The sequence below is a fragment of the Mesoplodon densirostris genome, chromosome 1 (genome assembly GCF_025265405.1).
Source record: "Mesoplodon densirostris isolate mMesDen1 chromosome 1, mMesDen1 primary haplotype, whole genome shotgun sequence".
In the NCBI taxonomy this organism is placed as follows: Eukaryota; Metazoa; Chordata; class Mammalia; order Artiodactyla; family Ziphiidae; genus Mesoplodon; species Mesoplodon densirostris.
Genome location: NC_082661.1, coordinates 178,690,393 through 178,705,745, shown reverse-complemented (window position 1 = coordinate 178,705,745; position 15,353 = coordinate 178,690,393). Strand labels below are relative to the sequence as shown.

Sequence of the window (15,353 nt, the reverse complement as noted above, 5' to 3'; positions counted from 1 at the left end):
TATGCATTTGACCAGCACAAAGTACTGTGCACATTCATCTATTGTAACTCACTGATGAAGTCTTTACTGACCACCTACTATATGCTAGGTGCTGATGATTACACAGCCACACAAGATAGGATTCTATCTTTAATGGGGACTACAGTCTGGAGAAGTTTTAACACCGTGGTTGAGTTTATAGTCTTGGGAGCCAGACTGCCTGGTCAAAATCACTGCTGTATCCCAACTAACAATCAACCTTGGATAAGTATCTAATCTCTTTAAGCCTCAGTGTCCTCATATGTAAAATAAGGCCAATAATTGTACCTATCCAAATATGCCTATAACTCAAAGTATTGCTGTGGAGATTAAAAGGTAATGTATGTACAGGGCTTAGCACAGAGTAAAAGATCTAAATAAAAGGTAGGTCGTTGGCATAACATTTTAAAGGGGGTTTGGGATATATGGCTTAGAAATGAGGAGCTTCAGTGGTCCAGAGTAGTGGTTTTAGGTTCAGTTAACCCACTGTTGTCACAAGACTCAGACGCTCTTGATGGATTGGTAGGTGGCAGACGTGGTGGCAGACATGGTTTTCAGGGGGCGGAATAGCAGGAGCAATGACATGGAGGCAGGAAAGAGATACTCACATCAAGGAAATAGCTTGTGTTTATGAGTAGGACTAGTATGTAGGAAAAATGCATAGGTATTAATGATTATAATTATTATAAATATCCCATATTTAACACTATCTGCCAGGCACCTTGAGAAGTGCTTTAAAATTATGATGTAAATTAATCCTCCCAATAGCGCGTGAAATCTCCTCATGAAACGTTGAAACTTGCCAGCCAAATATCCCTTTTAGGACAAATCCCTACACTGAGGAGAAATGGCTGGGAGTGGAATCCAAACCAAACAGGACAGTGAGGAACCAAGTAAAGAGAAGATCCAGATAAAAGTAGGGGAGTGTAACAGGAAGCAGTTCTCAAACTCCTCTGAAGCCACATTTTAAAGCCATTTTCCAGTACAACAGAAGGGGGAGCCCTAGAGTCATGAATCTTGGCCAAGAAATCTGCCCATTCTTCCCATTCAGGAGTACAGGGAAACCTACCTCACTTAAACACGGGCAACAAAAAAGAGTTGAGGGAAGGAACCCAGCCCCACTCAGGGTTCTAATAAGAAAAAGGGACTAATGAGCATAAACAGGTCATCAGACAATGAGGTTCTCTAGAAAGGCATGCCTACAAAACAAATGACATTTTTACTTTAATATTTCAAAATGAGCTAAAAGAATTTTTTAAAAAAATGACTGAAGGTGTGAAATTAAAGCATAACACAGGATCATAAAAATTCATAAATGGGATAATTGGACAAAAGGAAGACTTGAAAAGAGTTCACGTAGAATTTAGTAAGGAGAAACTATTTTTCTTTTCTAAAAAGAAAAACCATCTCAGAAATGAAAACTAGAGTGAATACCAGAGTGAACAAGTAACACAAATAATATCATAAGAGAAATAGAAGATGAAAAAGAAATAAAAATAAACTGGAGAATGGGGGGAGAAAAGATATGAGAGAAAATGATAGGTATGGAAGAGAAGATCCAGCCTGTATATAAAAGAGAACCTAAGGAAGAAAATTCAAGCAGTGCAACCGAGTAAATACACAATCATAATGAAAGACTTTAATTTACTTCTCTCTGTAACTGATTAAATAAGTAGACAGCAATAAAATCAGTAAAGATATAAAAGATTTGAACAATGCAGTTGGTAAGCTTGACCCAATTAACGTACATAGAACACTGCACTCAGGTACCTAAGAAATACATCTTCTTTTAAGGGCACATTGAACATTTCTCTAAATTGTTTATCTATTGGGCCATAAAATAAGTCTCAAAAGTGGAATCAATTTCAATGGATTGAAAGTTTACAGAGAATGCTCTGTTATCTAATGGATTGAGCTAGAAATCAATAACAAGAACAAAAAACAAAAGAAAATCCCAAGATGTTTGGAAATCAGCCAATATCTTTCAATATGACCCTAAGACAAAGAATAAATTAGAAAATACTTTGAACTGGATGATAATAAAAATATAACATGCTAAAATATGTGGGATGTGACGAAAGTCAAGCTTTGAGGGAAATTTATAGTCATAAATGCATATATTAGAAAAGGAGAAAGATTTACTATCAATAATTAAAGTATCTATCTCAAGATGCAAAAAAGGGAAACAGATTAAATCCAAACAGTGTAGGAAGGAAATAATAAAGAGAAGAAATTAATGAAACAGAAAGCAGATATACCATAAAGAAAAATCAATAGCCATAGTTGTTTTTTTAAATGACAAATAAAACTTGTTAACCTTTAGCAAGACATATAGAAAAAGAGAGAGAAGGCACAAATTGAAAAGATCAGGAATGAAAAAGGTGATTATCAGTACAGAGCCTACAAACATTAAAAAGGTCATAAGATATTATGAACAATTTCATGCCAATAAATTTGACAATTTAGGTAAAATCAATATTTTCTTAAAACCATAGCTTACCAAAACTAACATGGAAAGAAATAAAAAATCAGAATAAGCCCATACCTAAAACTAAATGCTTTTCCTTTTTAAAATTAAGATTTGTGTACCATAAAAGTCACCCTTTTAAAGTGTAAAATTTAGTGGCATTAAGTACATGCATAATGTAGTGCAACCATTACCACTATCAGTTCCAGAACATTTTCCTTACCCACAAAAGAAGCCCATATCCAGCAACTAATCCACTTTCTCTCTCTATGGGTTTGCCTATTCTGGAAATTTCATATACATGGAATCATATGATATATATATGTGGCCTTGTGTGTCTGGATGCCTTCACTTAGCATAAGGCTTTCAAAATTTATCCATGTTGTAGCATTTATCAGTGCTCTATTCTTTTCATCTCTGAATAATATTCCATTGTATAGTTATGCCACATTTTGTTTACCAATTATCAGGTGATGGGTTGTTTCCACTTTTTGACTATTATGCACAACGGGGCTATGAGTCTTCATACACATGTTTTTACGTGGACATACGTTTTCATTTCTTTGAGGTATATACCTAGGAGTGGAATTGCTGGGTCACATGGTGACTCTAGGTTTAACTTTTTGAGAAATTGCCATCTGCACATGGGAAGTGGCATCTCGTGGTTCTGATTTGCATTTCCCTAAGGACTAATGATGTTGAACATCTTTTCATGTGTTTATTGGTCACTTTGTATATCTTCTGTGGAGTAATGTCTATTCAGATACTTTGCCCATTTAAAAATTGAGTTATTTGTCTTATTGTTGAGTTGTAAATTTCTTTTATATATTCTGGATACTAGACCCTTTTCAGATACATGATTTGCAAAAATTTACCCCTGCTCTGTGGGTTGTCTTTTTCACTTTCTTGATAGTGTTCTTTGAAGCACAAAAGTTTTTAATTTTGATAAATTTCAGTTTATTTATTTTTTTCTTTTGTTGCTTATGTTTTTGGTGTCAAATCTAAGAAACAATAGCCTAACACAAGGCAGGATTGCCTAATCCATGAGGATTTATACCTATATTTTCTTCTATGAGTTTTGTAATATTAGATTTTAGCTTTAGGTCTTTGATCCACTTTTTTTTCAGGTGATAAGTTAATTTTTTTAAATATCCTAAGAAAATATCTCCAACATTAGAAAGAAAAACACAACTGCTATCAATGATAAACATTATCATGAGAAGACATCAGTATGGATATGGAAAATCTACTCCTAAAGCATACAGAGTACAGTCTGAGTGAAGTTGTAATGGTGGAATACATAGAATTCCTGCTTGCTATTATTTTTTCCTTTCAATTTTATTGAGAAATAGTTGACATATCTTGTAAGTTTAAGGTGTATGTACAGCATGATTTGACTTACCTATGTTGTGAAATGATTACCACAGTAAGTTTAGTTAACATCCTTTGATCCATTTTGAGTTAATTTTATATATGATGTGAAGTAAAGGTCCAACTTCATTTTTTTTCCTGTATGTATGGCAAGTATGTATTCCCAGACCATTTGTTGAAAAGACTAATTTTTCCCCACTGAATGGTCTTGGCACACTTGTTGAAAATCAATTGGCTATAAAAGCATGTGTTTAGGGAATTCCCTCACAGTCCTGTGGTTAGGACTCTGGGCTTCCACTGACGAGGGTGTGGGTTCAATCCAGATCAGGGAACTAAGATCCTGCATGCCACAGAGCATGGCCAAAAAAAAAAGCATGCATTTATTTCTGGGTCCTCAGTTTTATTTCACTGATATACCTCTATCTTATGCCACATATAAGGACCTTATGAAGGTCATTCTCAAGGGGCAAGACCTCCAGTTACCAGGAGTGTTTTATTTCCACCATCAAGCTTCTGTTCTGTCTGCATTCACTGGCCTTGGAGTCAACTTATCCTCTCCTATGGCTTCCATTGCCACCCCAGAGGCTGATGATCCTCAGATTTCTCCCCAGCCCAGGGAGCTGGGGTGGGTTCCATGGGTTGAGTTCCAGAAACCTCAAACCTTTGTTCCAAGAAACTCTTCCCTTTCCCTTCTGAACTTCTCTTCCCCATTTCAGGGGATGATTCCCACCTGCTCCCAGTTACCAAGGCAAGAACCAGTGGGATCATCTTTATTTGCTCCTCGTCCCTCCAGCCCCTTCCCTCAATCCATCAACAGCTGTGTATATTCATCCAACCTCTTGGGTTTGCGTACCCTTTCCTAGACCTGCAGCTGGGAGGGTCAGGCCTCCTCATCTCACCCACGGCCTATTGCACAGCCCCTCACGTGCTCAGATCCTCTCCTGTTGAACAGGTGCATTCCCTGTCCAACCACCTTCCGTGCCTCCCTATCAACTAAGGGATAAACATCCAACTTGGGAAGGGAGTCAAGTAGGAGCTAGGCATCTGGAGGGTATAGAATCATGCAAGCAAAGGAGCTGGCAGTGAGGGGAGGGTGCATACTGTGGATATTGGAGGATTAAAGTTCAGATTTAAAAGTACTGTTTTGGGGCTTCCCTGGTGGCGCAGCAGTTGGGAGTCCACCTGCCGATGCAGGGGACGCGGGTTCGTGCCCCGGTCCGGGAGGATCCCACATACCGCGGAGCGCCTGGGCCCGTGAGCCATGGCCGCTGAGCCTGCACGTCCGGAGCCTGTGCTCCGCAGTGGGAGGGGCCACAACAGTGAGAGGCCCGTGTACCGCAAAAAAAAATAAAAATAAAAAAGTATTGTTTTGAGCATCTATTGGGGCAGACACTGTGTTAAGCACTTAATGTGCATTATCTCATTTAATCCTTACGCAAGGTCACGTAGTAGGCAGCACAGCTGGGGTTTGAACCCAGGTGGGCTCAGTCCAGAACTCCTGCACTTAACCGCCAGATGGCTTCTTTGCAATGTTGCCACCAGCCAGTCCTACACATCAGTAGTTGGGGTAAAGTGCCAAGGAGGAGAGCAATCCTTGCCTGAACAATCTCTCCCCCTCTTACCCCTCGTTTTCTTGTCCTGCTTCTCATTTTGCAGATGAGGAAAGTGAGGCTGAGCGGTCCCTCAGCCAGCAGGAAGCAGAGCTGGGACTGACACAACCATCCGACCCCAGAGCTTCCTGGGAGTGTGATCCAACATGACGAACGTGGCACTGACCAAGGAGTGGGGAGGCCTGGCTTCCAGGCTGGTGCACTTGTTTATGCATGAACTGGAGGCGATGGGAAAGTGTTCTGAGTGTCCGCCTCTCCATCCGTGCCCAGACTAGCCCTGCCTACTGTTATGAGGCTGTTGTGAGGCCCGAGGAGCTAGAGCTTGTCAAGTGCTCTAGGGACCAGAAGCACGCTGTGCATGAACAAAGGCCGGTGAGCAAACCTCATGGGTCCTTACTGCCGTCTAGTGATGATGAGGGAGGAGGGTGTCTGGGTGCCCAGAGAAAAGACTAGACCATGAGGGAGGAGGGTCAGGCTTGAGCTGAAGGTGAGAAAAAAACTGTCTTAACGAGTCAGAATCATCCTGTTATGAAATGAGCATCCTTCAGAGGTAGTGAGCTCCCGCCCCTGGGGAGGGGCAAGCAGCGGCTGGAGGGTGTGCACTGGGGGAGACAGGAGATGAGTCATCTCAGTTCTGAGACCAGTTCATATTGAGATTCTATCTCTCGGAGAGGCTCTGCTTCTCAATGCAAATCGAGTTCTGAGAGTAGACCCTACTATATTTGAAAGTTTATTGTCAAGAAGTGGGGAAAATGCTATTTTAGGTTTACCAGCGGATATTTAAAATTGTAGAACAGTTGATTTACAATGTTTCAGGTGCACAGCAAAGTGATTTAGTTATACATATATATATATTTTTTCAGATTCTTTTACATTATGGGTTATTACAAGATATTGAACTTAGTTCCCTGTGCTATACAGGAGGTCCTTATTGTTTATCTGTTTTATATATGGCAGTGTGTATGTGTTAATCCCAAACTCCTAATTTATCTTCCCCCCTGCCCCTTTCCCGTTTGGTAACCATAAGTTTTTGTTTTCTATGTGTGTGTGAGTCCATTTCTGTTTTGTAAATAAGTTCATTTGTATCATTTTTTTTTAGATCCCACATATAAGTGATATCATATGACGTTTGTGTTTCTCTGTCTGACTTCACTTAGTACGATAATCTCTAGGTCCATCCACGTTGCTGCAAATTGCATTATTGTATTCTTTTTTATGGCTGAGTAATATTCCACTGTATATATGTACCACATCTTCTTTATCCATTCCTCTGTCAATGGAAATTTAGGTTGCTTCCATGTCTTGGCTATTGTAAATAGTGCTGCAATGAACCTTGAGGTACACGTATCTTTTTGAATTAGAGTTTCCATCTTTTCTGGATATGGGCCCAGGAGTGGGGTTGCAGGTTCATATGGTAACTCCATTTTTAGTTTTTTAAGCAATGTCTGTACTGTTTTCCATAGTGGCTACACCAACTTACATTCCCACCAACAGTGTAGGAGGCTTCCCTTTTCTCCACACCCCCTCCAGCATTTATTATTTGTAGACTTTTTGATGATAGCTATTCTGATCAGTGTGTACCAGCAGATTTTTTTGTTTGTCTTCATTTGGTTTGGAGAAGAGCTAAAAGATAGAATTTATCTTTGGGTTAAAGATGAAGCTTTGGTTAAAAATAAAAACCACTTTTGGGCTTCCCTGGTGGCGCAGTGGTTGAGAGTCCGCCTGCCGATGCAGGGGACATGGGTTTGTGCCCCGGTCCGGGAATATTCCACATGCCGCGGAGCAGCTGGGCCTGTGAGCCATGGCCGCTGAGTCTGCGCATCTGGAGCCTGTGCTCCGCAACGGGAGAGGCCACAACAGTGAGAGGCCCGTGTACTGCAAAAAAAACCCAAAAAAACAAAACAAAAAACAAAAAAAACACTTTAAAATGGGCCTTTGGAGAAGAGGAAGAGAATAGACCAGATCCTGAGGGGCCTTGGGGTCAAGCCTGTGGGTCTGAGGTAGGCAGTGAGAGACAGAGTTGTCTTCCCTGTGACTGGGTCCCACAAGAGTCTTCAGGGCCTGGCCTCTGGGGGTGGAGTGGGGACTGTGATTGTGTCCTGTTCCACCCAGGATGGGTAACACGCAACATGTCAGCAAGCGGAGGACATCTGGGGATAGCGAGTCAGGAGCCTCTGTAGAGGTGGGCCGCCAGCAGACTCCACGGGCTTCAGATCCAGGGTCCCGTTGAAAGCGTTCTTTGCTGTGGCATAAGGCCCTCTTGAGGATTACAGGAAGGTTTTTGTTGAATGTCATAGTCGAGTGGCTGGTACACCTCTTTCTTCAATTTCCACCAAGAGAGAAATACACTCACGACAGGCATTTTTGTTATTCCTTGGAACCCCAGAGCAGCTTACTAATTTCAGAGGGACCCGGGACTTTTCCATGAGTAGACCCACCCAGAGAGGGTTATCAGGACTGAGGTGGGTGACAGGGAGGCCAGGACAGCTCTGTTTGGTTCCCAGTGCAGGATGGGGAGGATGGAAGGAAGGCCCCTAAGTGGTCTCAGGAGATTTGGGATTAGAGCAAAGTCAAGTTCATTGCAGCCCCTTCACTCCCTGAACAGCAAGGGGCTCTGAGCAGGACAGGCCGGGGCTGAGAGCCACCCAAAGCCCACATCACAGGATCCAGATACTTAGCAGCAGGCTGTCCTCATTCTCAGAGCTCAGAAGCTCGAAGAATAAACCCCGTGGTTCTCAGTGCCCAGCAGTGCCCAGTTACGGGTTGTATAAGGATTCGTGAATTCACTGCCCAGCCAGGGCATCTGGGGAAAGCACCTTTACAGAGCACCTGGTGGAATAAAAAGCAGGGGAGGTCCCATCCCCATCCCACCTCCTCCCAGTAGCCCTTGATCTGCCCCGTCAGTCACCTCCTATCCCTTTATTTCCCTGGACGAAGGGCCTCAGCGGAGCTATGTCCCTTGCATTTCAGCTTCCTGGGAACCCAGATGTCTCTGGTTGCTCTTGGGGAAGGCAGCAGGCCCAGCCTTTGGGTGGGATGAGCCCTCCCCGCAAGCCCCACTGCAGTTCCTGAGAGCTCCCCCAAGACTTCCTGAGGGCTGTAGTGCAGGCACCCAGCTCCTCTCAGGTGTGGGGCACCAGTCACCTTGTGCACGAACTCCAGAGTCCCTTCACTGAGGGAACAGGTGTCTTTGACCTCCGACTTCTGTGCAGTAAGTTTGGGGTCACAAGAGCCAAGGTAGTCATCGTCCCAGCCAGAGTCCTGCACCCTCAGGTCCCCCCACACCATTGGCAGGGCGTGTCGTCCACCTGGGGTGATCGTTGTACCACACCATGCCGGTCCTCAACTCCTGGCCACCAACGAAGACCTTCAGGTAGGCATCCGTGGCAGTGGTCCAGTCTCCCCACAGACCTGTCACCAGGAAGTTCATGACCTCCAGGCGGGCCAGCCCCCTCTGCTGGGACAGCAGTCCTGGCTGGTGGCCGCCGAGCCATGGCACATGCACTGGCACAGGTCACAGGGGCTCTTTCACTGTCCCCCCAAGGAGCCAGGAAAAACTTTGTGGAAGCAACATAGAAAATGGATATGGATGAGCCTATAGGTTTGACTTTGTTTAATGTTGCCCCCTGATTATGAAAGCAATACTTACTCATGTTGAAAGTTTGGAAAGTATAGAAAAATCATTTAAATAACATAGTAAATGCTCTCTCAGCCTAATTCTCCATCAGTATCACCAACCACATCACTGACCCCCTGTTAGTAAACCAGCACTGCTGGATCAGTCCTATCCCAGGAAGGCTCCCGTGAGGCATCCTGGGCGGCCTCTGCTCCCTGTCTCCGTCTCTATGCTTCTCATTGCAAATAGAACATTGCTACTTTTCCCTCCTTCCCAGCATTACATTCTCCTTGACCTTTCCCCCACCCAGCAGGCCTCACCCCTGAAAGAAGCAACACTCCACCAAGTTTGTGCTGAAACTGTACTGGTTCTGGAACATTGGCCAACTTCCTCGGGAGTGCGGGAGAGCTGGATTTGGCCCTGGCCAGGTAACACTGGGAGCTGAAGCTCTAGGTGGGCCAGTTGGTGGGGGCCAAGGGCAGGTGCTGGAGAGAGCCCCACTGCAGGCATCGTGTCAGAGGGTGCAAGTGCCGTTGGGCCACAGAAAGTGCTATGTGTCCTCCAGGAAGGATCCCAAGTGCCATAGGCTGGTCACATCCATGGGCTCCCCTGCCAGCCACAAGCAGGGCAAATGGGCCGCAGTAGGAGGAGGATGCCTGGGAGGAGCTGTGGAGACAGGAGCACCAGCTCACGTGGAGCTGAGCCCGAGAAGGAAGTATAAGAGCAGGTCTCTGCAGCTTCTCACCTCCTTCCCTCCTCAGCCTCTCCACACACGCTGACTCAGCCACACCTGCCCTCTTTCTAGCACCTCCACCTCCAGCATGGGCAGGTCTCCTTGGCAACAGTGGAGTGAGTGTGGGGTGTGAAGCAGGAGCTGAGAATGGCTTCTCTGAGGGTACTCAGGGGCTCTCTGGAAGGGAATAGGCCCCATTCTGAAGCCAGTGGCTCCTGGTCACTGTTAACTGAACTGAACTTGGGTCTGCTTGCCCGACATGAAGCAAAACCAATCTGCTGACACTGGGTTGTGGTGAAGGAAAGTGCAGTGTTTTTGCAGAGTGCCAAGCAAGGAGAATGGGCAGCTAATGCTCAAAAGACCCAACTACCTGATGGCTTGCAGGCAAGGGTTTCTATAGGCACATTAGGGGTGAGGGTTGCAGGGTACATGATCAGCTTGTGGACATTCTTCTGATTGGTTGGTGGTGAGATAACAGGGTGGTATTTCAGGAATCTCAATCATCAATTTTCTCGTTCCAGCCTGTCTGGGGTCTATGTTCTGGTGGTCATCACACAGTTAACTTCTTCTACCTGGTGGGGGGGGTGGGTCTTAGTTTCTGCAAAACAACTCAAGGATATGTGTTAGGATATTATCTATAGCCCTTGAGGAGGAACTAAGTGTCCTTGACTTTGTTTTATGGCTAAGCTATTATTATTTTGTTTTGTTTGACTGCTTTCCTTTGTTTTCCTCTAATTATTAACTGATTACGTTTGCTCTTTGGAACTCGGGGAATGGCTAGGAGGCTAAAGCTTTTCAAAATATAAGCAAGAAGCGGGGGACATGGGAGGTCTGACCCAAGAAGTTGCCCTCAGGGCCTGCTCAATTTCATGACCAACCATCCCAGTTTGCCTAACAGGGACTTTGAATGCTACAACTGGAAAAGTCCTGGGCAAACCAGGATGAGTTGCTCACCCTTGTCACGCACCCAGCCAGCGCTTAATCTGATCTGTGAGAAATAGGACAGAGGCCCTCTAGATGCTGTAGACACACCTGGCTCTGGCCCCACTGTGGTCCCTACATCTTTGGGACCTTGGGTGTTCTGTTGAATGGGTTCCAGTGCTGGCTCTCTGACCATGGGCCAGAACCTCTGTTTTCACATCTATAAACAGGAGTATTGATACCCACTTGCCCAGCGAAGCACACAGGATCATTGTGGATATGAAAGGACCTAGTGGAGACCTCTGACAGGTGACTGCTGGCATTGCGGTCGTCTTCACCCCTGTTCTCATTCTAGTGTAGCGAGCTTAGAAAACTGAGCCCAGCCTGTGGTCACCATGTCCTTACCCTGTTGCAGCTCTATTTACTTGCTCTGCTTCCAGGCCTTTCTGATGGAAGCACGTTTCTGGGCCATTTAATCATTGCCTCTCTCACCTGCACAGCTTAGTATAGTTTAAAAGGGCTTTCACATCCATGCACAATCTTATTTGGTAATTTCTCAATTTCTCATTTACAGAGCACAGAATATACCAAAGCCCCCAGACCTGTGTGTCTGAGTATTTTGTCATCTTCATTTAGAGCAAGAATACTAAATGCAGTCAGAATAACAGCTGACATTTGTCGAGTTCTTACGACGTGCCAGGCACTCTGCTAAGTACTTTGTATACAGTAACAGTCTGATAAACCAGCTCTGTGATTTTCCCACTTTACAGATGGGGAAACTGAGACTTGGTGGGGCAGTTGTTTAAGAAACATTCTGTAAATCACAGAGCTGGTAAGTGGCGAGCCAGCGTTGCTTATTTTCCTTAAGCCCTTTGGGATCCTGCATCTGACAGGGACAAACCAGGAGCAGTGCATGGAGTCCCCCTGCCACAGTATCTACTGCCCGAGTTGGGGGTATCAGGCTGCTGAGGCTGGAGAGACGATGGAAAGAAGGAGGTAGAGTTGGTGGATAGGGCACCCCCTGTTGGTGTGGGCGCCCTGGGCAGGATGTTGGGGAACCTGGGTTGGAATATTAGAGCTTGTGTTCTCTTGCAGTGTGACTTTGGCCAATTCACCTACACTTTCTGCCTTCAGTTTTCCCACCAGAGAAATTGTTGGCATACTAGTGCTCATCATTCACAGCATTGCTACTTTGTGATAGCTTAGCCTTTCCCATGGGTTATCGGGTTAATCTTTGCAAGATCCCTCATGAGTGGGTACCTTTTTTCTTTTCATTTTATGGAGAAGGAAAGTGAGACACTTGAGAGGTGAAGTGACTTGTACCAGGTCACTCAGGTGGTTGGTTAGGCTTGGACCTGGACTTGAACCTGGTGCACTGGGCTTGAACCTGGGTTAGTCTGGTTCCAGAGCCCAAAGTTTTAACCTCTGGGCTAAATTTGTAGAGCCCTCAGGTTCCTACCATCTGGATGAGATCTGGGTTCCACTGGGGCTTTCTGTCTTGTTAGGGTCAGGGAAGTAACATGGATCGCAGGAAGAAGTCCCAAGGGTAGGGGTCCTCTGTGGGCAGTCACATCTAAGTCAAAGGCTGCACCCCAGGGGGACCTCCTTATCAGTTTGATGTGGTCCTGGAAGTCCCCACCCTGTCCCCAGCCTCCTTCCCTCTCCTGGACTCCAGTTACCTGCCTCTACCACCAGCCCTCACCTGTTTTGTCTTGGATTCTGCTTCTAGATGCTCTAGTCCAAGGCAGAGCTCAGCCAAGGGAAGAAAAGGATGTGGCTCACAGCTTGCTCTTGTATTTATGGAGGCAGGTAGCCTCTCCTGCTTAGCTTACAGGCTTGCATTGCCCCCACAGTATCTTTTGGGAGATGTCTATGGCTTTCTGTACAGAACTATCTCTTTGAGGATTTTTGCATAACAAATGGCCCTGCAAGGTGAAGATCTTATCTCTCCCCAAGGCAGAGGGCAGATTTTTTTGCTGTGCCCCCAGGGCAATGATTGGGCAGGCTTGCTAGTAGCCCCTTATAAGATTGGAATTTCCTAAACTCAGGGTTCCTCAGCTGTGACCTAAACCCACCGAGGACATGGCATCCACCCAGGCCCGCCTCCAACTTGGTGGAACTTGGAGGCAAGGGAATGTGAAGTTCATGCTGCTAAGAATGCTGTGAGCCAAAGGTCCTTGATCTCCAACCCGGGAGTTTAGTGTCTTCTGTCAGGGAACTGGGGATTGGTGTACAAGTAGGGTGACATCTCAGACCCTTCGCAGCTTCACAGGTTTGGTGACAAGGATGGGTGCTGATGGAGACATGTCTTTCTGGAAGAGGAGAGGATAAGAGCCCGACAGAGGCAGCTGTTGGGGGGGATATACCCCACGACGTGGTAGCAAAGGCTCTCACCCAAGGGGTTTTGGGGGCATAAAGGTTCCCCCCTGTCCTTCCTGGTAATGAGGCTGTGGGGCTCGAGGGAGGAGGGAAGTGCGCTGCCTGCCTGTCACTTCGGCTGCTGTTTGCACTGCTGCAGCCAGGAGGAGGAGGAAGGACCAGGCGTCCCCGAGGCTGACAGACAGCGCTGGGTGGATCCAATCTGAGCCCAGGCTGTTGCAGTGCTGCTTGAAACCCAGAGTGCAGGATGGACTGCAGCTGTGGACATTTCTTCCAGTGACGGCTAAATCCACCTGCTTTCTGGGCCATTTGCCCCTTGACAGCGGTGCACCTTCCAAAAGCCGCTCCCTGGGGACTGAGGGAGGGCTCTCCCCCGGGTAAGGCAGTTAGGTCACCTGGTGTGGCTGTCTCCAGAGAGGGCTCATCTCTCAGCAGCTCTCCAGGCCATGGGGCTGCAGGGGTATGTGGACCTATTTTGATCACTCAGTGGAGGTCACTTGCTTCCAAGTAGGAGAAAGCTTCCTCTGGGCCAGCTGGAGCGGACTCAGGGAAGCACACGGCTCAGGAGCCCTGGTTTTGCAGTTTGTACTGTGCAGTCTAGTTTGTACTGTGCAGTCTTAGCCTATTTCACATTTGGGTCTTCACTGTGTACCTCAATTCTCCCTGCACTTTGCTCTCTCCATGACCTTGTCTTCTGCGGCTCTCTACCGCTCCGCCCAAGGCTCAGCTCCACTGACCCTAAGTAACCATTCGGTGACTGAGTCAGGGGCCCTGGGAGGGATTTCTGGCCTGGTTCCCACCCACACAAGCCTCCCAGTTTCCAAGGCTGACTTGGCTAATTGATCTGGAGGCCTTGCCAGAAATCATATGCTGGAGGCTTGTGGAGCGTAAATGTGCACGGCTGGCTGTAGGGCTCAGCTGGCCTCAGCTGCTTGGAGTTATAAAAAGAACAGAAGTGCTGGTGGCGGTTGGGTTACTAATGGTGACCACTGGGGGTGTTGCCATCAGCTGTTGGATGAGATGGTGTGTATCCAGACTCACCGAGTTCCCAAGGCCTGAGTATCCCTGGAGCCTGATAGCCTTTCTCACCTTCCAGCCGGGCTGTGGGGATTGTTTCTATCAAGAGCTTAATCAGTGCACAGAACTCAATCAGGCACAGAGCTTGATCAGTACCCTGCAGTCTCCTGAGAGCTGGCTGTGGATCCAGCCCAGTTCCAGGCACCATGGGGAGCCATGTGCTATGAGGAACCATTATGAAGCTAACAGTTTGGTGAGAAATGATGTGCTTGCAGACCCTCCAGGAGCTTGGAGAGCGTGGATTTTGGAGTCTGATGAGCCGACTCCAAGTCCCAACTCTGCTGCTTACTTGAGCTGGTTATTAACTTCTCTGGACCTCAGTTTGTCTCATCTGTAAATGGGGACAATCCCTAACCCACAGGGATTAAATGAATCAAGGTGGTAAAATCAATTTTAACTTGACATTGGGTCCTAAGGGAAGGAGACGTTATCCTTGGCTGGGTCACACTTAGAACATCCAACCCCCCCTGCCCCCACCCCTGGCCGAAGGCTGAGCTGATCTAGCCCAGCCCTTAACAGCAGTCTGTGGTACCTGCACTTCGCTCCACAAATGTATCATTATCACTATTATTTAGTAACAGGAGATAGGAGAGCTTCTCTCCTTGGTGACTTTTTTTTTTTTTTTTTTTTTTTTTTTTGCGGTATGCGGGCCTCTCACTGTTGTGGCCTCTCCCGTTGCGGAGCACAGGCTCTAGACGCGCAGGCTCAGTGGCCATGGCTCACAGGCCCAGCCGCTCCGCGGAATGTGGGATCTTCCCAGACCGGGACACGAACCCGTGTCCCCTGCATCGGCAGGCGGACTCTCAACCACTGCGCCACTAGGGAAGCCCCTTGGTGACCTTTTACTTAAGCCTGGGTCCATAAACCATGGTGGTAATGGTCATCTTGGGCACGCTGCAGGAGCCGGCGGGCTTTTCTTTGTGATTACCACCCTGCCGATGGGAGCCTGACCTGCAGCTCCCCACACTGGTGTCAGTGTAGATATTTTCTATCCTAATCTAATCCCTAATCCACACGCCCTTCATGGCAATGAGTTCAAACTCTTAGAGGAATCACTGAGCCCCCTGGAGAGAGTGGCTCACCCAGTATGGAAGCGTCCCCGAGGGGACCTTGATGCTGGTCCATGAAACACACATCCATTGAGCACCTTCTGGGTGCCAA

The 15,353-nt window shown here is 46.6% G+C and overlaps 1 protein-coding gene across 2 annotated transcripts in view; it reads left to right on the top strand.

Moving 5' to 3' along the window:
* PALD1 (phosphatase domain containing paladin 1) overlaps positions 1-15,353 on the top strand; it is a 167,082-nt gene that overhangs the window by 136,038 nt on the left and 15,691 nt on the right. The window contains exon 19 of one of the 2 annotated variants that reach the window (XR_009533781.1): positions 5,513-5,838. Coding sequence is in view for 1 of the 2 variants with exons in the window: in XM_060112532.1 (XP_059968515.1) it covers positions 5,513-5,569 (57 nt within the window). In the remaining variant the exon portion in view is untranslated. Of the gene's footprint in view, positions 1-5,512; positions 6,517-15,353 lie in introns of those variants that run through there. The other variant, XM_060112532.1, reaches the window with a different exon arrangement.